Source organism: Akebia trifoliata, chromosome 4 (genome assembly GCF_017979445.1).
Source record: "Akebia trifoliata isolate Shusen 1 chromosome 4, ASM1797944v1, whole genome shotgun sequence".
In the NCBI taxonomy this organism is placed as follows: Eukaryota; Viridiplantae; Streptophyta; class Magnoliopsida; order Ranunculales; family Lardizabalaceae; genus Akebia; species Akebia trifoliata.
The window spans coordinates 26,894,871-26,919,636 of record NC_141378.1 but is presented as its reverse complement, the minus strand read 5'-3'; the positions used below and the strand labels follow the sequence as shown (position 1 = coordinate 26,919,636).

The 24,766-nt window shown below is 34.5% G+C and overlaps 1 protein-coding gene across 1 annotated transcript; it reads left to right on the top strand.

Moving 5' to 3' along the window:
- Positions 1–1,398: 1,398 nt before the first annotated feature.
- LOC147404624 (putative xyloglucan endotransglucosylase/hydrolase protein 6) lies at positions 1,399–3,610 on the top strand. Its single transcript, XM_086440648.1, has 3 exons — positions 1,399–1,854; positions 1,989–2,185; positions 2,944–3,610. Exons 1-3 carry the CDS (start codon positions 1,564–1,566, stop codon positions 3,332–3,334), a joined length of 879 nt encoding a protein of 292 aa, XP_086296774.1. The 5' UTR covers positions 1,399–1,563; the 3' UTR covers positions 3,335–3,610.
- The last annotated feature ends 21,156 nt before the right edge of the window (positions 3,611–24,766 follow it).

The window sequence follows — 24,766 nt, the reverse complement described above, 5'->3', positions numbered from 1 at the left end:
AAAAATCAGCTCAATCTAAAACTTCTAAATTCATCAAAAGTGATTTACAAATTATTGATAGAAATTGGTAAAAAATCGACGGTCCACATTCTAAATCACTTTTAATGGGGTTAGAAGTTTCAGATTGAATTGATATATATATATATATATATATATATATATATATTTTGGATGATCTTCCCATCATAGAGATCATTCTCACAAAAAATCAGTTCAATCCAAAACTTCTAACCCATATTTTAAAATTTTATTAATGTTACATTGTTTATACATATGTTTTTTCACATGTCCCTTGATCTTGACCCTATATATATATATATATATATATTCCGTGTACACACATGTCTACTCATATATTTACAACGTGTTTTGTCCTAGTGGCTAAAAGTTTCGGATTGAGCTGATTTTTGGCGAGGATGATTTCTATGATGAGGAGATCATCCTCACCAAAAATCAGCTCAATCCGAAATTTTTAACCTTGTCAAAAGTGATTTACAAAAAATGGACTGTCCACGATTCTTCAACTCATAAATATGGGGTTACAAGTTTTAGAATTAGCTGATTTTTGGTGAGGATGATCTCCTCGTCATAGAGATCATCTTTACCAAAAATCAGCTCAATCAGAAACTTTTAGCCTGCATAGGACAAAACACGTTGTAGATATATGAGTAGATACGTGTGTACACGGATCCTAATCCATATATATATATATGTATGTATGTATGTATGTATATATTTATAGATTCAATCCTCACCTTCTTTTTCAGAAGTTTCCTTATATGTTTTGATCTATTACAATCATGCAATAGTCACCCATCGTACTATCTTTTGGGATTGTGATTATTCTCTTCCATGACTCGTAATTTCGCACTATAAAGATTATATCCTTGACAAAGAGATAGTTTCATACTTCAGCTGTGTTTGCTATCTCCAATAGGAAATGAAATTTCCATATGGGATAAGGGGTTAATTCTTCAAATCACCTACCCTCGGGTTTCAAATTATTTAAGACCTAATAAAGCACATTTATTGCAAATCTCGATGTAACATGTGTACGCTTGAGATCATTGTTCTTAACCAATCATCATGGATGACCGATGTTCATAAATCCTTCGAAGTGTACTTCTCGGCAAAGTGGATTTACCCACCAGACATTGGATTTAAAAAAAAAAAAAACTTTTCATTACCTCAAGTACTCCTCATACTATAGTACCTTATCCTAAGTACTTGGGGCCAATAAAATGAAACTTTTTCCACCATTCAACTCTATATGTAACTCCAATAACAACAAAAAGAAAAGAGAGACATGGCGGGAGAAATAGTTTCTTGAGAATGGAGGGGCCAACGACTGCTTGTGATTAGCTGTATGAAGGGAGAGTCTAATCTAAACCCCCAAAAATAAAAGCTGTCATAAAGCTTTCTTTGAATGAAGACACCCCTATCCCTTATCCCTTGTCACTCTCCCAAGTGTATAAAACCCCCTACCATTCTCTCTACTCTTGAATCATACTTATTACACATTTCTTCCTTCTTTTCTCATAATTTTCTACAATCATATAATCCATGGCCATCAAATCCTTCTTAACAAATACTATTTTCTCTCTTCTCTTATATATCCTCCTTGAATTCTCTTTCATTGTCTCCGCCCGCCCTGCCACCTTCCTTCAAGACTTTCAAATCACTTGGTCTGATTCACATATCAGGCAAATGGAACGAGGGAATGCCATACAACTAATTCTAGACCAAAATTCAGGATGTGGGTTTGCTTCCAAGAACAAGTTCTTGTTTGGGCATGTGAGTATGAAGATCAAACTCATCGCTGGTGACTCTGCAGGAACTGTCACAGCCTTCTATGTGAGTTGCAATTACATCAATTTCATCTTAATTAATTCTTAGTTTTCGAATATGAAGATCGTGACACCATTTGCTCTTACTTAATTTTTATTTTTTATCTTTTATTTTTTTATACCTTTGGTTGATGTGGTTAGATGAATTCGGCTACGGATACAATCCGTGATGAATTGGATTTTGAATTCTTGGGTAATCGGAGCGGGCATCCTTATACGGTACAAACCAATGTGTATGCACATGGAAAGGGTGATAGGGAACAAAGGGTTAACCTCTGGTTTGATCCTTCAGCAGACTTCCACACTTACTCCATCCTTTGGAATCATAATCATGTTGTGTAAGTTCAACAGTTCCATAAGCTACATCAATACCCATCACTTGCCCTCTAATATTATTTATTCTTGAGAGTTTATATTGCCACACCAACTTTTCTATTAGATACCATAATATTATATATTAAAAAAATCACATGGCCCCAATCATTAATACACAATTCCAACTGCTGGATTTTATAATAGGGATATGTATTATAGGGATACATTTAATCCTGATTGTTGGATTTAATTCGTGTATCGATATGAGTTTTTCAAATATATTCCCCCTTCCCAAATAATTTCCACTATCAATAATAATTTGAGTTTTTATTATTCCTAATATATGTTGTATGGATGATGAGATTCCATTGACATAGAGTCAATTCCAATAAATTTATTGAATGCTTCCTGTTAACATGCACCAAATGAGAATACATACACTGAAAAAGGGATTCCATAACAAAAGGTAAAAGTCAAGAGAGAGCAAATTTGATTACGAACCGACGATAACAACCCTTCAACTGTATCCTCGTGATTCACCCACTCCCTTAAAAATTTCCTTTAGAGCTCAAAAAGCTTCTCATCTGAATTGGAAAATGTTTAAACCAATGAGCTTCTTGAGAAAGAGAAAATGAAAAAAAGGGTGGAGTCACACCTAAACATCATATTTAATATCATCTGATGTGATAAAAAGGTTGATGTGGCAATATAACCACTCTATTATTATAGTTGTTGTTGTTATAATGGCGATAATGGTTTAATAGTATTGTGGATTGTGTAGCTTTTTCGTCGACAGCATACCCATAAGAGTTTACAAGAACAACGAGGCGAGAGGGATTCCATTTCCAAAGTCCCAACCCATGGGAATCTACTCAACATTATGGGAAGCAGATGATTGGGCGACAGAGGGAGGGCGACAAAAGATAGATTGGACCAAAGCCCCCTTCTACGCTTACTATAAAGAGTTCGATATTGAGGGATGCCCAGTGCCAGGACCAGCAAATTGTGCCTCAAACCCTAAAAACTGGTGGGAGGGTTTTCCTTACCAACAGCTCAATGCCGTTCAAGCTCGAAGTTATCGGTGGGTTCGACTAAACCACATGATCTACGACTACTGCACCGATAAATCCCGTTACCCGGTGACCCCACCGGAATGCATGGCAGGGATCTAAAATGTCTATAAATACCCTTATCAGTTATAATGTTTAAGAGAAGTCATGCACACATAAATCAAGGGTAATATGGGAATAAATCTGTGTATATATTTGTGTGGCTTAAACCTAGCTTGCGTTTTGCCTACATCTCTAGGGTCAATGTCTATTTATAGCTGTTTGTGTCTGTATTGTATTATATGAAAATAACTGTGGGAATAATTTCTTTGTATTATTGTGAAATCGATGGGTTTCATGTCATTAAAGTTATAAACATAAAGCATAAACTTCTCTCAACTGCCTACAATTGTGACTAAAATAAGGAAATATACAAGGTGTTTGATTCTGGGTATTTATTTGTTTAAACCCTAGTAAATTTATTTTACATCCGAAATATTGGTGTCGGCGCCAAGAACCCTATTTCATCATTTTATTCTTTCAAGATCTATTAATTTCTTTTTGCAAATCTAGGTATGATGTAAGTTTAAATTATCTTTTTGATGCAATGTTTTGGTTGATGGTTGGGAGTAAAATCAAAATGGTCTCAGTCAAAATATTCTAAAACATTTTAGATAATTCGTAACATTTTTTTAAAAACATTCATTACATTGGGATCAATATTTTATTCTGGAATCGACTGAAGTCAAAATGTTTTGTCCAAACCAATACAACATTTAACCCTAATTCCAACCATGGTAAATCACTTTGTCAAGTGTTAGCAAAAATGTTTTCCAATTTGGAAAAATCTAAAGCAACTTGACAATTACAATTAACAAGTTAAAATATGTATTTATTAAAATCTTAAGCATATCTAACAATCTATATATATATATATATAGATCATCCTCACCAAAAATCAGTCCATTCCGAAATTTCTAGTCCCATGTTTACAATTTGAAAAATCGTGGACCGTTCATTTTTTGTAAATCATTTTTTATGGGATTAGAAGTTTTGGAATGGGCTGATTTTTGATGAGGATGATATAGAGATCATCCTCACAAAAAATCAGCCTATTCCAAAACTTCTAACCCATGTAGGACAGGACACGTAGGGTAAAGTGTAGGGTAAAGCGTAGGGTGTTGAACGGGACCCTATATATAAATTCAAGGGCCAACTTTTTGGCAAAACATTTTTCAAAACATGGGTTAGAGGTTTTGGAATGGGCTGATTTTTGGTGAGGATCTCTACGATGAGGAGATTATCATCACCAAAAATCAGCCCATTCCAAAACTTCTAACCCATGTTTACAAGTTGAAAAATCGTGGACCGTCCATTTTTTGTAAACTATTTTTGATGGGGTTAGAAGTTTTGGAATTGGTTGATTTTTGGTGAGGATGATCTCCTCACCGTAGAGATCATCCTCACCAAAAATTAGCCCATTCCAAAACTTCTAACTCATGTTTTGCCAAAAGGTTGGCCATTGAACACCACCCATAATATATATATATATATTATATATATATATATATATATATATTTTTTTTTTTTTTTTTCAGCAACAAACTGAAAGCGCCCTCGATCCGCGAGGTGCGCGGATCCGTTGGGTGCGCGGATTCGCTTTTGACTCTTGAGGTTTGGGAGTCGCCACCTAGTTATTGTGATCTAAGAACCAAACTGACTCTAACATGGATAAAAAGAACTAATCTACCACAAAAAATCTGAATTCGGGGATCATGTTACGGGGTTGGAAGGTGTTAGGCACCAACCCCGCCCGGCCAAAGCCGGTCTCTACTAACTTTCCAAATATATCACATTGCTAAAAACCTAGATAAAAATAAAAAAATTACATACCTTTCCGATAGCAAGGATTTTGTTCCCTCAGATCTGACAAAAAGAGCTCCTTGTACTGTACTCCCTTGCTTCGTTCTGTCTCCGGATTTGACTTCAGATCTCCTATATCAAGGTATCTCCTTGTTTTTGGATCTGAACTCTTCAAGTTTGTTGCGGATTTGGGGGTGTTTTTGGAGGGATTTTAGGTGCTTTCTAGACTAAAATTGAAGGAGGGATGTTAGGTAAGGAGTTGGGACTCCAAAACTAGGGTTTATGGGGGGCTAGGGGAGCTTCTAGACCTACTTCTCTTAGGGTTTATGATTTGATACGAAAATAGGGTGTGAGCACCTCTATTTATAGATGTTTTTAGGGGTTGATTTGGATAGAGTTAGTGTTTAATTAGAGATCTTTTAATTAGAGTTGTGTTTTAGTTAGACTTATTTTAGGTAGAATTGTGTTTTAATTAGAATTGTTTTAGGTAGAATTGTGTTTTAATTCAAATTGTTTTAGGTGGAATTGTTTTTTAGTTAGAACTCTATTAGATAGAGTTATTATTTAATTAGATCTCTATTATGACTTTTGGTCTTATTTGATTGACTTTTAATGTTTTGACTTCAGTCTTAATTGATTGACTTTTAATATCTTGACTCCAGTCTTGCTTAATTGACTTTAATTTTAACTTCAGTCTCACTTGATTGACTTTAACACCTTGACTTTAGTCTTGCTTGATTTACTTTTAATTTTTGGAGAACCCCCTTCCATTATTTCTTTAATTCTTTGGACCCCCAAATGGAGGAGTCCTTAAAGAAATATCCCACGAACCCTCAACAATTTTGCCTGAGAGTCCGATTGATCGATTTTTTAGGTTCAAAATTTTAAATTAATTTCATTAATGTTTCACTTTAATTATCTAATGTTTTATTTATTAATTTCGAATTTTTTAATTATGAAAATTATGAAATTACCGTTTTGCCCCCGGAGAGGACTTTTCACATTTTAAGTCAGTTTTTAATGTTCTAGGATGTTTTAGAATCAGTTTTTCGTAAGGAATTCAAAGAGAATGTTGGTTTGTGTCATTTATAAAAAAATTTATGTGAAATGGTTGTGAACTTTATGAGGGCATTTTTGTAATTTTGTCAAATTCTGTTAAAATTGGTGAAATGATTTATTTGGTTCCAATTTGTTATTTTATGTGTTCGAGAGAGTTTTCTTAAGCGTAACGTAGGCTCTAGGGTTGTCTTGAGTTTAGGGGTATTTTGGTAATTTGGTCAATTTTTAGTGATTTTTATCGTGAAACTTCTTTTTGGTCTGCAAGATGATGATTTCTATGTTTCTAGGGTCGTATTTTCCTAGCGTAGCATGGTTTCTAAGGTTTTGTCAGTTCGAGATATCTCATCCGGATTTCTAAAACACATCTGGTAACAAAATAAAGCAATAGAATACACATCCATCATTGGGAATCATTGCGATCGGGTTGACGAGTTGATTAATCAGGCGGATGCAAAAATGGGGTGTCTACACAAACATTTTGACAAATATTTTGGCAAAACATTTTTCAAAACATGGGTTAGAGGTTTTGGAATGGGCTCATTTTTGGTGAGGATGATCTCTACGGTGAGGAGATCATCATTACCGAAAATCAGCCCATTCCAAAACTTCTAACCCCATCAAAAGTGATTTACAAAAAATGGACGGTCCACGATTTTTCAACTTGTAAACTGGGGCTAGAAGTTTTGGAATGGGCTGATTTTTGGTGAGGATGATCTCCTCACCGTAGAGATCATCCTCACCAAAAATCAGCCCATTCCAAAACCTCTAACACATGTGTTTGCCAAAATGTTTGTTGCTGAACATTTCCCTATATATATATATATATATAGAGAGAGAGAGAGAGAGAGAGAGAGAGAGAGGGTTCAACAACTAATTTCCTAGCCAAAGTTTTGTCTTATATGGGATAAAAGTTTTGAAATGGGATGATTTTTTTCGAGGATAATCTCTAGGGTGAAGAGATCATCCTCACAGAAATCAGCCCATTTTGAAACTTTTAACCCTATCAAAGATGATTTATAAACTAACAATAAAAAATAATGGTATACGATTGTTCAACTTATAAATTGGAGTTAAAAGCTTTAGAATTGGTTGATTTTTTGTGAAGTTGATCTCCTTACGATAGAGATCATTCTTACCAAAAATCAGCCCATTTTGAAATTGTTAGCCCATATTGGAAAAAACACCTTGGCTAGGATTTTGACAACCGAACGCTACTTATATATATATATATAGGGAAGCGTTCAAAGGCCCTAAAGAGAGCCAAATATTTTTCAGAATAGTGGTTAGAAGTTTTGGAATGGGAGGATTTTTGTGAGGATGATTTCTATGGTGAAGAAATCATCCTCATTAACAATCAGCTCATTTTGAAACTTCTAACCCTCGTTTACAAGTTAAAGAATCGTGGACCATTCGATTTTTGTAAATCACTTTTGATGGGGTTAGAAGTTTCGGAAAGGGTCAATTTCTGGTGAAGACGATCTTCTCAATATAGAGATCATCCTCACAAAAAATCATCGCATACAAAAACTTTTAACCCATACACTGAAAAAAAAATGTTTGGCACAATGTTTAGCTCTCTTTAGGGCCTCCACATGCCACCTAGGGTTAAAAGTGTTGGAATGCACATATTTTTATGTTAAGATGTCTCTATGGTGAAGAGACCATCCTCCCTAAAAATCAGCACACTCTGAAACTTCTAACACTAGTTTACAAGTTGAAGAATCGTGGATCATCCAATTTTTATAAACTACTTTTGACTGGGTTAGAAGTTTCAAATGGACTAATTTTTTGTGAGGGTGACCTCCTCATCATAGAGATCGTCCTCACAAAAAACCATCATATTTCATTATTGAAAAAATGTTTGGCATAACAACTTATATATATATACATATGGGAGTGGTTCAGCGGCCCTAAAAGAAACCCAGTTTTGTGCGAAGTTTTGGAGGCCCTTAGATATGGACACATCTGACAGTGTAGAGGACGTCTTACGGTTTTAAATCAAAAATCGTAGGTAATTACAAATGCCCCCTGTTCATTTTTTTTTATTCTTTTAAAACTCCCTTACAAAAACTCTTTTCTTACTTTCTTTCCCTCTCTTGCAACCAAGTTACAGAACAACTTGTTCGAAACTCTCTCTCTCTCTCAAGTTAAGTTCAGACAACACGATACCATCGTCGTCTCCACAAATCTTGTCTTCTTCACATTCTCTCGTCATCTCTCTCTCTCTCAACCCTCGTCTTCTTCACACACTTTCTCTCGAACGAAACTAGATAGAGATTGGAGGTCCTAATTCTCTCGTGCAAGCATCACCTTCGTTCAACTTCTTTGCCCGAAGTTGCAGCGAAACCCTTGTGCTTTCCATTATATAGGTAACTCTCTAGTCTTCTCTATTTAAACCCTCGTGTTAGGTTGACAGTTTCACCCACTCAATTTTCTCTTTGTTGTTTCTTGATGATGGTTTACTGTTAATTTTCTTTAATTATGGCTGGTTCATGGATGTATTTTTGTGAATTCATATTAAACTCTCTTTAGGACTTTTTTCAAGATTGTAATTAAGATCATTAAAGAATTAACATTTTCATACAATATTGAAAATATAGAAGACAACAGAGATTATGCGAGCATCAACAATTGAGAGTCTTACAGGATCTCATAGAGAGAGGTACAACAGAAAACCTTAGGAAATTAAAGGATGAATGCGTGTTAAATAAGTGCTTATATTGATTTTGTGTTTTGTTCGATTATCTCTAGTATTTTTGGCCTCTTTGATGTTTGTTGGATCATTTGTCATGAAATTTTGGTGTGTATTTGGGAGTAAGTCATTGGATGAGCAGATGGAATAAACCTACGTGATGATGCCAAAAATTATATCACAGGTCAAAATGATGGTCTGTCATACTTATAAAAAATGATATGCTCCTATGAATGCAAGTATTTATACAATGAAAGGACAAGGATTATGTTAGGAGAAATAAAATTTGTTAAAGGTACATCACATGGAGTTGGTTGAGTAGTGGCTAATGTTGCATTACTGAGAAGCATTATGTTTCAAGCACATGAGATTTTCTTTAAGATTTTAGTTTTATGCCTTAGAAAATAGTTGAAAGTGGAAAAACTGAAGTTTTAGAAAAAATTCAGATACAACTATGGTTGTCAATTTATTTGGTAAATATGTGATTTTTATTGGGAGGAGTAGAACTCCTGAAGACAATGAAAACTTGGGAAGATTTTTGAATGAATGTGACTTCACTTCTCACAATTGCAAAGTGAAGCAATAAATGTAAATTTACATGGAAGAATTTATGATAGGTTACTGTGATGTTATGCATGGATACAAGCATGATAGATGATTGCTCATGCAAGAATCTTGTGTTATAATTACTAATGATTTATGCCATCATTTTAGATATGGCCTTATGTTACTGGTTAGAACTTGTTCGATATACTTTATAATAGACATCTTATAGTTTGTGATGTCATGTTATCCACTTGTAGTATGCTTAGTTTTTCTTTATACATTTTTCGTTTATGAAATTAAAATTGAAATATGAATATGGTGAGCGATTGGAAATGATATTTTCTATTGGTCATCTTATGCTTACCTAGTTACCTTGAATCCTAAAGGGTGATACGTTGGATTGTTATCTTGTTATGGTGTTCTTTATCTTATTATATTTTGTGATCCACAAATAGAAAGTTCACCATCCCCCCTACTTGCACAACATGTCCTCAATGGGCACAATATTGTGGTCTGGTCATGCTCCTAGTTGTGAATAATTACACTAGGAGGCAAGTTTGAATCTTCCCTTTCTTATCTTTTTAATCTTTTCTTAGTGAAATTTTTTGCTGATTAGGGTTAATAATTAGGATTTGGTGTCTTATTATCCTGGGAGAGGGGGAGTTGGAGTTGCTTTAACTATCACAATTGAATTTGAAGTTGAAGATGCTTAACTAAAGGTGAAAAAGTGTGGTCTGGGTTTGGGTTTATAGAAGAAAATCTATACTGGACCATATTATTTCAGTGTGGATACATTAAACATGATAAAATTATATCAGTTTTTTGTTCGAAGTTTTGTTTTGATGATCTATACCTCTAATTCCCCATTAACTAGAACATGTTGAAAATCTTATCTAACAAGATTATATAGTATTGTTGTGGTCAGGAGCTTTCTAATAGACTGACTTATTTTTACTTCTGGGATTCGTGGTTGTTTTGCATATTTTGATCTAGAACTTTAGGGCCAGTCATGTTTCTTTCCATTGGAGCTACCTTCGATTAATAGTGAAAAGTTCAAAACCCAAGATACTCAATTCTCAATTTGTGTACTTTGTAAAATAAAAGTTGTCATGTTTCTTCCCATTGGAGCAACCTTTGATTAATAATGAAAAGTTCAAAACCTAGGATACTCAAATCTCAATTTGTGTACTTTTGAAAAATGAAAGTCAAATTTTGGGTTGATGATCATGTTCATTGACTAGATTTTGGTGCTTTGCGAATTTAGATTCATTCACACAAATACACACACCCCATTGAAATCTCTATTTCAATTGTGTTGACTATATCTAATTTTTCAGGGTATGAGCCAGTTCGAGTGAGAAGATGAGGTCCAGGATGATTTAAAGTGTGCGACTAGAGAGTTCACCAAGGATGGAAATGATGCGAATAAGCTCAATCGCATTCTTCAGTTGACAGGATTTAGTGATCCTGTTTATGTAGACGCATATGTTACAGTACATCATTATGACCTTGATGCTACAGTCATCACCCGAACAAAGGAGACCCTCCAAAAGTTGTGCTTGGAGTTAGCAACCATGGGCTTGAATTTGTGCTCGAAATCATTAACTTGACTTGTTACTTCTGATCAACTTTTGATATTGTTAGTAATGTCAAGACAGACCAATGTTGGAAATGATGATCGATGACTAATCAAATCATCCAACAAGTACATCCATACAAGTGGGAGTATAAAACTATAAATAGGAAATATCAGTTGAATGAAACTCTCTCCCTGTATTTCAAATCTTTTGCAAGTTGTTGTGGTTCTTTTAATGGTTTTCAGCACCTAATAGAATTGTTAAAAATGATCCACTTAATAATAAATTAAATCGGTATCAAGACATAAGAAACTTCCATCAAATGACATCCACAAGCAAATTGGACCTCTATATTGCTGTAATATTTTCATCTAAAATATTATTTAGTTTTACATTTGAATCAAGTACTAGGATAATACATTAGTAACATACATTGTAACAATAAAGAGAAACCAGTTTTCATTGTTCCAGAGGGGAAAAAGAATGATTGTCTACCAACCTGAATGCTGATTAAAAGAGATACACTAGTTTATTGAAATTGAAGGCATAAAGGCAACAAATCCACACATGTTACATTGTAAATCTGCAACATGAACTAGGTGGAGAGCTCTGGTTGACATTTGAACAACTTTTGTTACAAAATACATAGGTATTAATTTGATGATCTTCTGGTTATTTTCAGATGCTTTTGTATCCACGACCACACATTTTTTATGGTGCGTAAAGAGGGTTCCAACAACCTACGCATAGATATCACAAAAAATAGCATCAGAAGGTTGTATAACTCAAAAGGGAAATCTTTTCATTTTTATTTGAATATTACAACAATAAGAAAGTAGAAAAGTAAATCTCAGAATATAAAATTTTGCATGTACAAAGATTGTCAATTTAAAATTGTATGATAAGAAGTTTAAGAAAAAACAAAAAGGCTAGACCCATAGCTCAGCTGGTTTGACGTATTGCAAAACAACTTAAGAAGTTGTGGGTTCAAATCAAGCTTACCCATGAAAAAAAAAACAACAAAAGCAATTTAGCTAATAACATGCCAATGAGCACATGAATATTCCACATATATATAAAGATATAACCCCTCCCCAACCCCAAACACATACATTCATCTGCATCACCAACCTGGTTTTGCTACAATGACCCTCACATACACATGATGACCTTTTACTAGAATTGAAATGACAAACTACCAATTCAGGAGCATTGACATGTTGTTGACTAAATTCTCTTAGAAATCATGCTACCCATAATCTTCGCATCTGCTTATAATTTAAATGTTGCACACTTGTAACAGACGATCCCTTCATGGCATAGCTAATAAAATTGTTCCTTCTTGTTTTGAACTCTCTCCATCACACGCTTTCTATGGTGGTTGACAAACCCCACATGTAGCACCTCGTGTTTTTAACTCGTATCTCGAAGAGATCATATAGTATTTATTCGATGAATATTCTAAAAAGAAAATTTAGAGTAAAGTGCCCGGATTATGCTATGTTCATTTTTGTTGAAAATCGACTTCGCCATTAGTTTTAAAACGATCGAAATATATATTTTAGCCTATAAACAAGTTTGAATTCAAGTTCGGATGAAAAAGTTAACAAATCCTCGAATTTCGTGTTGAGCGGGACCCAAAATAGAGAATTTTCGTTAGAGGGAGAATCAAAAAAATTCGACTACACCATTAGGACCATTATAAAAAATTATTTGAAATGGTATACTTGTTTGTCATTTTTCGAGTCCGAATAGTTAAATTACGATTAAAACTAGAAACGATGGGAAAATTACAAGTATGCCCTCAACTTTTTATAAAAGAAAGTAAATTTTCTTTCATTCTCATTTATTTTTCTCTTCTCTAAAGAACCCAAATATCAGATTTTTCTCAAACCTAGGGTTCTCCTCTCTTCACCTCAAGATTCGTTGAGAAGGAAGGACCGTTGAACCCTGACGAAGAAGACAAAGTTGTCAGCTACGACGATAGCTACAACCTTACCCTCATTGTTAACCCATTTACGTTGATTTTCCTCACCGTCCATCAAAAATTAGCGAGTAAATTAAGGTATCATCAAACTCAGAGCTTCACTTTGTTAGTAGAGACTCATCTTCTAGTGTAGAAGTAAAGGAGAGTGCCGTCATCGAAGGAACTGCAAACCCTCGCGTACCTTACATCAAAGTCAACTCAACATCGAATTTTTTACCACCAACCTTAATTATCATGCGAGTACATCACTTTTGGCGTCTACAAACCAAGTAGTGGACTTTCAATTCCTATTGGTAATTTTAGATTTCGAAATGTGCATTTAGGTTTTATAAAACTTGTTAGTTGTTTGTAAATTGTACAAATATTTGTTAAATTTTCAATCCATGATTAGAATTAGAGATTTGATGTTGTTTTATCAATTTTAAACATTGAAGTTATGGGTGGGTTGAAGGGTTTGAAGAATGGAACAAAGATCCAAGGAATGGATCGAAAAACCCAAAATTTACGAGAAAGTTCAGTGATGTCGGCAGGACCGTCGGTCCCACCAACACCCACCAATGAGCATTTTGTAGGTGGAACTGACAGAATGAAGCTTCTGTCGTTGATAATTATCTTCTGTCGATAGGAACCGTCAGTTCCACCGACAGAACAACCTTTTGTTGCCGACAGAACTGTTTTCAAACATTTTCTAACTATGACTCTTGGACTGTGATCCTTATGACTTGCATATGATTTCTAACCCTTCATTTCAAAATATAATTTACTTTAAGTTTTTTAATGAAATTAAGGTTTTACCCCCCATTTCGGAACAATGGGAATGGTTTCGAGATCCGAATTTCAAATGATCAAAATCCAAATTTTGGTTTCAAGAACAAAACTTAGTTTTCGACGTTTTCGATAAAATTTCAAAATGTAATAACTTTCGCATTTCTTTGAATTAGGCTATGAAATTTATATGGTGTCAAATCTCGTGCTCAAAGCTTTCATTTTCAAAAACCCATTTTTAATTTCGAGAACATTGAAAATTTGAATTTTCGACACTTAGCCAAATTTTCACCAACTTTCTTTATTTTTAACAGCTTTGGTCCTGTACATCACCGGGATCTCGTTTTGAATAAATCTTGATGGTTTTCGATGGAAAGATCAAAAATGACTCTGAAAGATTGATAATAAAGAATTTGATTTGAAATGACGAAAAGTGATATTGTCGAGAGAATGAAAAATGGATGAATCGATAAAATGTCAGAGTCATACCTAAAGGATGATGTCTGCATCTTACATTATATGTTGTATGTAGGTTGGTGACAGGATATCCAAGTTATTAATGAAAGGGTTGCATGTTTATTTAAGATTATGTTAGCGCGTGCGTTGAGTACTGTTATTTATTTTAGGCCGGGGGGCCACAGTTGCATGGTAGGAACTGGATATCCATTCTCAACCCTGTTCTGTTAATTTCTCTTTTGTTTTAAATGAAAAATAAAATTATATATGTAGCTATTTTGTGAGCTGTTAAAGGGTCTGTGAATGCTTGAAGGGATAGTGCATCACATCATCTAGAGGGGTGCACTATCCTGGGATGTACGGTAGGGACCACCAAGCTCATACGCGGTATGGGACGCGTATGAGAGTGGAGTCACAATTAGAATTCGGATCCATTCCTTTCTTATATTTACCAGTGAACGTGTATTGTAAATGTGGTCGTATACGAGTGAAGTGTTATTTTGAGAATCACATACACGCTTGATAGGTATAGACAAAGATGATTGGTCAGTGATCACTAAGAATCTAGTAGTAGTCGAACATTCTGACACATCGAAAAAAGATCCATTGCTTACGGTCACGTCAAACGGTTAGCCTGAGCCGGATAAATGGTCACCAGTGTAGTAAGCACAGTGATTGACTACAAAATCAGGAACTAAAAATCAGATTTACGTTGTAACATAATGTCCCGACTGAGAGCGATCCAGTGGTGAATCCCAATGCTCAAATTCCATTACTCCACCATTTGTACTATGTATCTGTTATTATATTTTGAATTATAAACTGAAAAGTATGTCTATTATTTTAATGTTGTCAACTGTAATTGCATAAAATGGAAAATGTACAATAAGTATGGATGATTGATGCTATGTGTAACTTTTTAAACTGTTTAGTTGCTCATCCTTGACTATATGTTCCAGTTAATCGTAGTTTCAATTGTAAAATTTGCATGTTTTGAAATGATGTAGTATGATTATTCGATCACGTTAGATGAGGTTATTAGTAGGAATTGGTTGTGGACTTACTGGGTAACCATTGTTACTCACCCTTTCCTTCCTTTTTTTTTAGTTGCAGAGCCTGTGCTTGGGGAGACGAGTGTTGAGCCATCAGTCGAGGAGCACCTAGTTGGTCAGATCGACGACCAGTGTCCATTACCCGGTGAGCATTGGGATTACTTCCCTTAGGAGCTTGTTCGTCCTAGGAGGTATATATAGTGTTTTGAGCCGAGTGATAGGGCTATGTTAGAGTGAGGACAAACTTTTGTAATCCTATATATCTCTATTCCTTTTTGCACAACTCTGACCTCGCTTATGATGATCGTAAAATTTTTCTTTTTCCGCTTCTTATCCATTGCTGGTATGTGCGTTATACAGGATTGTTTGAATTTGGGTTTATCAGATTTTGAGTTCCGTGAAACGCTAACATAAATAGAGGAGACCATGCCGAAATTTCGAGGCGCCACCTAGTACCTTGAGGTGGCCTTGGGATTCGTGTTAGCATTTGATGGGGCGCCACACCACAACACTAGGTACAATTCATACATCCTTTTTTGTTCTTGTAAACATATTTCACAACACTTCTCCATTCATCATTAGTTTATTTCCAAAATCTTGATTAACAGCTTAGTTATCATCACAATCCAACTTCCATACATTCCTCCACTAGAAAATCATTTGGTCATAAAGCAATTCCTATCTTAATCTTAGTAAAAACTTATCACTTCTATATACTAGTCCTACAATATATAAATGCTAGTCTCTCATATTAGAGTGCCTTTCATAATCTGAGCTCCTCTTGCAATCTTCATTCAATCCCCTCCAACAAAGTTTTAATAAGGCAATAATCAAGGTCATTAAGGTGTACACATCAAGGAGGGGGAAACAAGGATACAACCTTAACATTCTATAATAAGGCTAATGCCTCAATTGACACTGAAACTTTCAAAAAACAAAGAAAAAAACCAATGTTGTTTGTTTTTGTGGTTTCTTTCCCAACATACCCAAGATAATAATCTAATATGAGTAAAGCAATCTAAAAGGTCTAGATTTATCTATCATCTTTTTTTTTATTTAAAAACAATTTCAAATCTTGTGGAACAATAATAAAGAAGTTACAAAACATTACTTGCTAGAGCACAAGTCATGTTCAACTTATTAAAAAAAAGAAAAAGTCGTGTGAGGTCATATAAAAGGGAATCAGTTTAAGCATTTATTTAACACGCATTCATCCTTTAATTTCCTAAGGTTTTCTGTAGTACCTCTCTCTATGAGATCCTTTAAGACTCTCAATTGTTGATGCTCACATAGTCTCTACTGTTTTCTAGATTTTCAATATTGTACGAAAATGTTAATTCTTCAATGATCTCAATTAAAATCGTGGAAAAAGTCCTAAAGAGTGTTAAATATGAATTCACAAAAATACATCCATGAAAAAGCCCTAATGAAATAAAATTAACAGTAAACCATCATTAAGAAACAACAAAGAGAAAATTGAGTGAGTAAGACTGTCAACCTGACACGAGGGTTTAAATAGAGAAGGCTAGAGAGTTACTTATATAGTGGAAAGCATGAGGTTTTATTGGAGCTTCATGCGAAGAAGATGAGTGAAGGAGATGTTTGCGTAAGGGAATTAGGGCCTTCGATCTCTATCTGGTTTCGAGAGAGAGAGTGTGTGTGAAGAAGACGAGGGTTAAGAGAGAGACAGTGATGGCGAGAGAGTGTGAAGAAGACAAGATTTGTGGAGACGACGATGACGTCGAGTCGTTCGAACTTAACTTGAGAGAGGGAGAGTGTCTGTAACTTGAGAGAGAGAGAGAGAGAGAGAGAGAGAGAGGGAGAGAGATGGGAGGGAAAGTGTCTGTAACTTGAGTGAGAGTGAGAGAGAGAGAGAGAGAAAGGGAGAGAGAGTTTCGAATAGGTTGTTATGTATCTTAGTTGAGAGAGAGAGGGAGAGAGAAAGTAAGAAGAGAGTTTTAAAAGACTAAAAAAAAATATGGGGCATTTGTAATTACCTATGGTTTTTACTTAAAAACTGTAAGACGTCCTCTGCACCGTCAGATGTGTCCATATCTAAGGTCCTCCAAAAACTTTGCGCAAAACGGTTTTTTAGGGCCGTTGAACCGTTCCCATATATATATATGGGTCGGGTTCCTGCAACACACATTGCGACACACATATAGACAACGTGTTTGTCTTATATGGGCAAAAATGTTTGGAATGGGCTGATTTTTTGTGAGGATGATCTCTATGATGAGGGGATCATCCTGGCAAAAAAATCATCCCATTCCAAAACTTGTAACCCCATCAAAATTGATTTACAAAAATTGGACGGTCTATAATTTTTCAACAAAAATTGGACGGTCTAGAAGTTTCATAATGAGCTGATTTTTGGCAAGGATGATCTCCTCACCACAGAGATCATCCTCACAAAAAATCAGCCCATTCCAAACATTTTTGCCCATATAAGACAAAACACGTTGTCTATATGTGTGTTGAAATGGTTGTCGTTTGAACCTGACCCTATATATATATATATAAAAGTTGTTGTGTCAAACATTTTTTCAATAATAGGTTAAAAGTTTTGGAATATGGTGGTTTTTTGTGAGGACGATCTCTATGATGAGGAGGTCACCCTCACAAAAAATTAATCCATTCCGAAACTTCTAACCTGATCAAAAGTAGTTTACAAAAATTGAACGATCCACAATTCTTCAACTTGTAAACTAGTGTTAGAAGTTTCTGAGTGAGCTGATTTTTAGTGAGGATGATCTCTTCACCATAGAGACATCCTAACATAAAAACATGTGCATTCCAACACTTTTAACCCTAGGTGGCATGTGGAGGCCCTAAAGAGAGCTAAACATTGTGTCAAACATTTTTTTTCAGTGTATGGGTTAGAAGTTTTGGATATGAGTTTTTCCATGAAATCTAGAGGGTTGAGCTGGATTGCTAATGTGGTAATCCATTTTAATAAAATGTCCTGTAAGACTTAAAATCTTATTAAGAAAATTGTTTTTCTTTTCAAAAACATTATAAGGAGAAAAAATGAATTTTCATTCGGGTATATTTCCAAATAATTATAGCAATTATCGTCTATTATCAAACAACTACTACTATTGTTGTATTACCAAAACGTTATTGTATTTTTCGTATATGACCAAAATGTTCTCAAAAGTGGATTGACATGAAATTGACAGATTGACTCATGCACAGGTCTAGTTAGTAGCTAGTAATAGTATGGCTAAGGCTCAAAAGTGAAAGCACTCTCGATCCGTGGGGTGCGCGGATCCACTTTTGACCTTTGAGGTTTAAGAGTCGCCACCTAGTTATTATGGTCTAAGAACTGAATATCGATTCTAAATTGATGAAAATAACTAATCTACTAAAAAATAATTGAGTTTGGGAATCAAATTACGGGGTTGGAAGGTGTTAGGCACCAACTCCACCCGGCAAACGCCGGTCTCTACTAATTTTCAAATAAACTACATTGCTGAAAGACCTAAGTAATAAAAAAATAAGAAATATATACCTTTCTGAAGACAACGTTTTTGTTCCCTCAGATCTGGTAAAATAACTCCTTCTATGGTACTCCTCGCTTCATTCTATCGCTGGATTCGCTTCAGATCTCCAAGGTAAGATATCTCTTTCTTAGATCTGGATTCTTCGAATATTTTTATGAATTTCTGGATGTTTTTTAAGGGCTTTAGGTGTTTTTCGAGCTAAAGTTGAGGTATGGGTGTTAGGTAAGGAGTTAAGGCTTAAAAATTAAGGTTTATGAGAGGCTAGGGAAGCTTTTTGACCTACTTCTCTTAGGGTTTATTATTTGATACGAAAATAGGTTGTAGGGACCCCTATTTATAGATTTTTTTAAGTGCTTTTTAGATAGAGTTAATGTTTAATTATAATTATTTTAGAGAGAGTTATTGTTTAATTAGAATTGTTTTAGGTAGAGTTATATTTTTATTATAATTTTTTTAGGTAGGGTTATTGTTTAATTAGAATTGTTTTAAATAGAGTTATTGTTTAATTAGAATTCTATTAGGGTTTTGACTTTTACTCTCACTTAATTGACTTTAAGATTTTGACTTTAGTCTTACTTAATTGACTTTAATATCTTGACTTTAGTCTTACTTGATTGACCTTAAGATTTTGATTTTAGTCTTACTTGATTGACTTTAATTTTTTGTAGAACCCTCCTTTATTATATCTTTAATTCTTTGGGCCCCCAGATGGAGGAGTCCTTTAATAAATATCTGGGCAACCATCAACAATTTTTTTCTTGAGCCTGATTGATCGAATTTTTTTATTCAAAATTTTAAATTAATTTTATTAATTTTTCACTTTACATTATTTAATGATTTATTTATTAATTTTAAAATTTTAAAATTTTTAATTAAAAAATTACCGTTTTACACCTAAAGAGAATTTTTACGTTTCAAGTCGATTTTTGATGTTCTAGTATGTTTTAGAATCGATTTTTTGTAAGGAATTCAATGGGAATATTGGTTTGTGTTATTTATGAAATTTTTTGTGTGAAATGATCGTGAACTTTATGAGGGGCATTTTCATAATTTTGTTAAATTTTGTGAAAATTGGCAAAATGATTTATTTGGTTTCTACTTGTTGTTTTATGTGTTTGAAAGGATTTTCCTAAACGTAATGTAGGCTCTAGGGATGTTTTTAGATTAAGGGTATTTTGATAATTTAGTTATTTTTTAGTGATTTTTATCATAAAGCTTCTTTTTGTTGATAAAATGATGATTTTTAAGCTTTTGGGTTTATATTTTCCTAACGTAGCGTGGTTTCTACAGTTTTGTTAATTTGAGATACCTCATCCGGATTTCTGAAACATGTCTAGTAACAAAATAAAGCATTGGAATAAATATCTATCATTGGGAATCATTGCAATCGGGTTGACGAGTTGATTAATCAGGCGAATGCAGAAATGAGGTGTCTACAGATGCCTCTCTTTGGTAAAGGGTTGAAGCAAAATAGATAACAAATCAAAAGCTAGTGACGGTTCATTTTGTAGCCTGATTTAGCAATTCGTCAGGGTGTTCAGATCCTTGAGGGTAAAAAGTCTCCCCGAACTAAAAGGTTGTCAGGTCATCGAGTGAGAACTCTCATTGACAGTGTCAGATCTTTGAATTTTAGAAAATTCTCCTTGACTAATGTAACAAATGTGTAAGTATGTACACTTAAAATATGAGATAAATTATAAAGTGTTTAAGTTGGAACTGAATAAAATCTGAGTACAAAGTGAACATAAATTGAGCATAAACTGAGCATAATTTGAGAATAATCTGAGCATAAACTGAGCATAATTTGAATATAGACTGAGCATAATTCTGAGAAACCTTCGGTGGTAACTGAGTATAATTTCGAGAAAACCCTCGGTGGTAACTGAGCATAATTTCGAGAAACGCTCGACGGTATCTGAGCATAATTCCGAAAAACCTTCAGCGGTATCTGAGCATAATTCCAAGAAAACCCTCGGCGGTAACTGAGCATAATTCCAAAAAAATCTTTTGCGGTAATTGAGCATAATTTCGAGAAACTCACAGCGGTAACTGAGCATAATTCCGAGAAAACCTTTGGCGGTAACTGAGTATAATTCCGAGAAACCCTCGGCGGTAATTGAGCATAATTCCGAGAAAATCTTCGGTGGTAATTGAGCATAATTTCGAGAAAACCTCGACGGTATTTGAGCATAATTTTGAAAAAACCCTCGGTAGTTACTGAGCATAATTCTGAGAAACCCTATAATTCTGAAAAAACCCTCGACGGTAACTGAGTATAATTTCGAGAAACCCTGGGTGATATTTAGCTGAGTAAAACTAAGAATGAAGGAATAAATCTGGGAAAGAATGATTGAAAATGAATCTGGAAAAGAGTGATTGAATTTGGGAATAAATAGATCTGGGAAATAATGAATGCCCTATCTCCTATTCTAGGTGAAAGGGTTATGAGTTAATCTTTGGGCATAACCAAATGTGAGATCAAAAATATTTTTGTTTGAACCTCAAGGTTTTACCAAAAGTTTTATGAATTTTTAAAACTTGAGTTTTTATTTCTTTTGAACCTCAAGGGTTTTTTGAAAAACTGTTATTAAGAGGGTAACCTTAGGTTTGGGGTTCCCATTATCTTTTAGGATTAACATTGCTCAAAAATAAAATGCCCCTGGTTTGATAATAAACATGGCATTGGAGATAATTGAATACATCATGCAAAAAATAAAATAAAAAAAATGCCCCTAGTATAAGGGGGATACTACATATTTAGAGGAAAAATAAAATGCCATTTGTATGAAGGTTTGAAATATTTGATTACCACAAGCACAATAAAGATCCAACTTTTAATTTTGATTAATTTTATAGAAGATTTTGAGTCACGCGTAAGAAAATAAAATATTTTCTTTTGAGACTCATCATAGAATTCACCCTTCTCTCCCTTGGTTCACTTGGGGAAGTAAAAATTTTCAGATCGATCGTAGATAAGAGACTTGTGACTTTTGAGTCTGTGCCTAGTTTAAGCTAAGTATTGAATTTGATTATTCAAACTTCTGATGTTTTAGCTCGGACCGCTCTTAGCTTTTCTTCTGTTTTACTTTGTTGCTCTAACTTTTGCCTAGATCATCTTTTCAGATTTTCAATCTAGCGAGCTTGCTTTAACTTTTGCCTAGATTACCTTTTCAGGTTTTCAATCTAGTGAACTTTTTTTTTACTCTGATTGTTTCCAAAGTTGTCCTTTCAGATTTTAAACCTTGCGAGCTTGCCTTAATTTTTGCCTAAGTCGCCTTTTTGGGGTTTTCAACCTAGTAGACCTTTTTTTTCTTTTATTTTCTTCCTTATGGAATTACTGTCTGTTGCTATCTTCTTTGACTTTTTGCACGGTACTTAGGAGGACTTTTATAAGTAAGCTTCGGACTGGGTATAAAAAAAAAAGAATTTTGAGGCTCAAAAATCTGAATGCCCCTTGTGTGGCATTTATTTTATTTTTCCTTGAATTTTCTTTCTCATTTTGAAGATATTTCTTTTTCTTTTGAATTTTTTTTTTTTTAGAATTTTTCTTTGTTAGGGAATCTATTTTTTTATTTTGATGTGGTCGGGCTTGAAGTAACTTCTTAGGTTGCCTACGTACCCCAGAATTTTGAGATTAGACCAAGACGTAGTTCGAATTCTTCCCTTCCTTAAGTTGTGTAATCAGGCTGAGAAATAAAAATGCTTAATTTTTTTCTTTTTGAAAAGGCTACAAAGGGGTTGAAAAAGGATATATTGAACTGGGTAATAAGAGAATTGACTCGGCCAAAGGTAGCCTCCTTAAATGTAGTACCGTTTGATTTGGTCAAGGTTGGTTGGTTCTGGTAATTCGATTCCATTATGATCTTGAAGCCTGATAGCTTTTCCCAGTAATATTTCCTTGATGATGAACGGACTTTCCCAATTTGGTTTGAACTTCCCTCTAGGGTCAAAAATAGGTGTTCGATTTTCTTTGAGTATCAAATCTCCGATTTGTAAGTGACGGACCTTGATCTTTTTGTCAAACGCACGGACAACTCTTCTTTGATAAGCTTATACGTGTTACAAAGCTCTTAGTCATTTTTCTGTGATCAAATTTAATTCTTTATACCGTTGACGAACCCAATCTACTTCTGACAACTGACTTTCCAACAAGACCCTGAGAGACGGAATTTCCATTTCAACTGGCAAGACTGCTTCCATGCCATACACTAAGGAGTAGGGAGTAGCTCCAATAGAGGATCGAATTGAAGTTCGATATGCCCATAGTGCAACTAGTAATTTTTCTGATCAATCTCGATGTGATTGACACATTTTCCTGATGATTGTCTTTAGATTCTTATTGGCCGCTTCAACTGCTCCATTAGTCTGAGGACGGTAAACAGATGATTTGTTGTGCGAGATTTTGAACTTCGAACACAATGTAATAACTTTAGCTATGAAGTGCGATCCATTATCAGAAATTAGTTCCGAAGATATGCCATATCGATTGATGATGTTTGTTTGGATGAACTTTGCAACTCGAGACGTAGTGAGGACAGCATAAGAGGCAGCTTCGACCCACTTAGTAAAATAATCGATAGCAACTAGAATGTATTCATGTCCGTTTGATGCCTTAGGCGATATTTTACTAATAATGTCAATTCCCTAAATTGAGAACGACCACGGTGAAGTCAGACCAACAAATTGAGAAGGTGGCACATGTATGAGGTTTGCGTGTATTTGGCATTTGTGGCATGCCTTGACCATGTGACGACAATCTGTTTCCATTATGGGCCAGTAGTATCCTTGTCTCATAATTTTCTTAGCTAACATTTTCATATGCTTGTGGGGGCCACATTCCCCTGAATGTAGTTCAACCATTATCTGTTTAGCCTGATCTTCATAAACACACAACAAATGAATCCCATCATAAGACCTTTTGTATAAACTTCTTGCGCACAAGATGAATTGAGATGCTAATCTTAGTAGGATTTGTCGTTCTTTCCTTGATGCTTATTCTGGGAATTCTAATTTTTTTCAATACTTTTCTAATGTCTGTATACCATGACTTTCCATCAGGTAGTCAAGTAGCAATGTTGATTTGATGGCAATATGCCGATTTGTTTTTGACTTCGACAGTGATCGACCTCAATTCCATGTTAAGGGGTAAATGGATCATTGAAGAGAGAGTGGCTAAAGAGTTAGCAAATTTGTTATCTTCCCTTGACAAGTGTTGGAACAAGATAACTTTAAACTTGCTCACTAAGTTTAATAGATACTCATGATAAGGCTTCAATTTTTCATCCCTAGTCTTCCATTCTTCTAATGACTAATGTTTGACCAAGGCTGAATCTCCAAAAATCTCAATTTCTGTAATGCCCAGGTTCAAAGCAGCTTCGAGCCCAGTGATACACGCTTCATATTCCACTGTATTACTGGTGTTAGAAAAAGCTAACTTAATGGCAATCAGAATGTGGCATCCTTTCGGAGAAACAGGACTGTCCCTATTCTATACCCATTCTGATTAGCTGTCCCATTGATGAGACTATCGTTGTTCTTCTCACCGGAGTTAATAATAATCTTAGTTTTACCTTACTTGTGGGGCAAGTAGGGGATCGAACCCAAGAGAAAGGAGGAATAGAGCTAAGCTAAGAAGATAAAATTCAAATTAACTAAAAGGAATTAAAACTGTTTTTCTTTGTATTTTTGAACTTATAAGAAGATGTAAAATTGCTAGAAAATAAACTAAAGTAAATGAATTAAAAGTAAGTAAACTTATGAATTAAAACACCATTGGAGGTGGATCTACCTAAAACATGTTAATGAGTAATTTCTAGTCTCTAGCCTTTTTATAACTCAATCATAAGGGCTTGGTGTTAGCTCCTTAGATCGGAAAGTTTTGCAATTAAAATGAAATAAAGGAACAAAAATAAAGTAGAATTTCTTGAGAACTTCTTACTACAAATTATCTAATTTAAGCATACTTTATCTTGATCTAATCTAAGCATAAAGTATCTATATTAAGAATAAAATGTGCAAGAAACTTAAAGAAATATAAGCATTTTAAATAAAA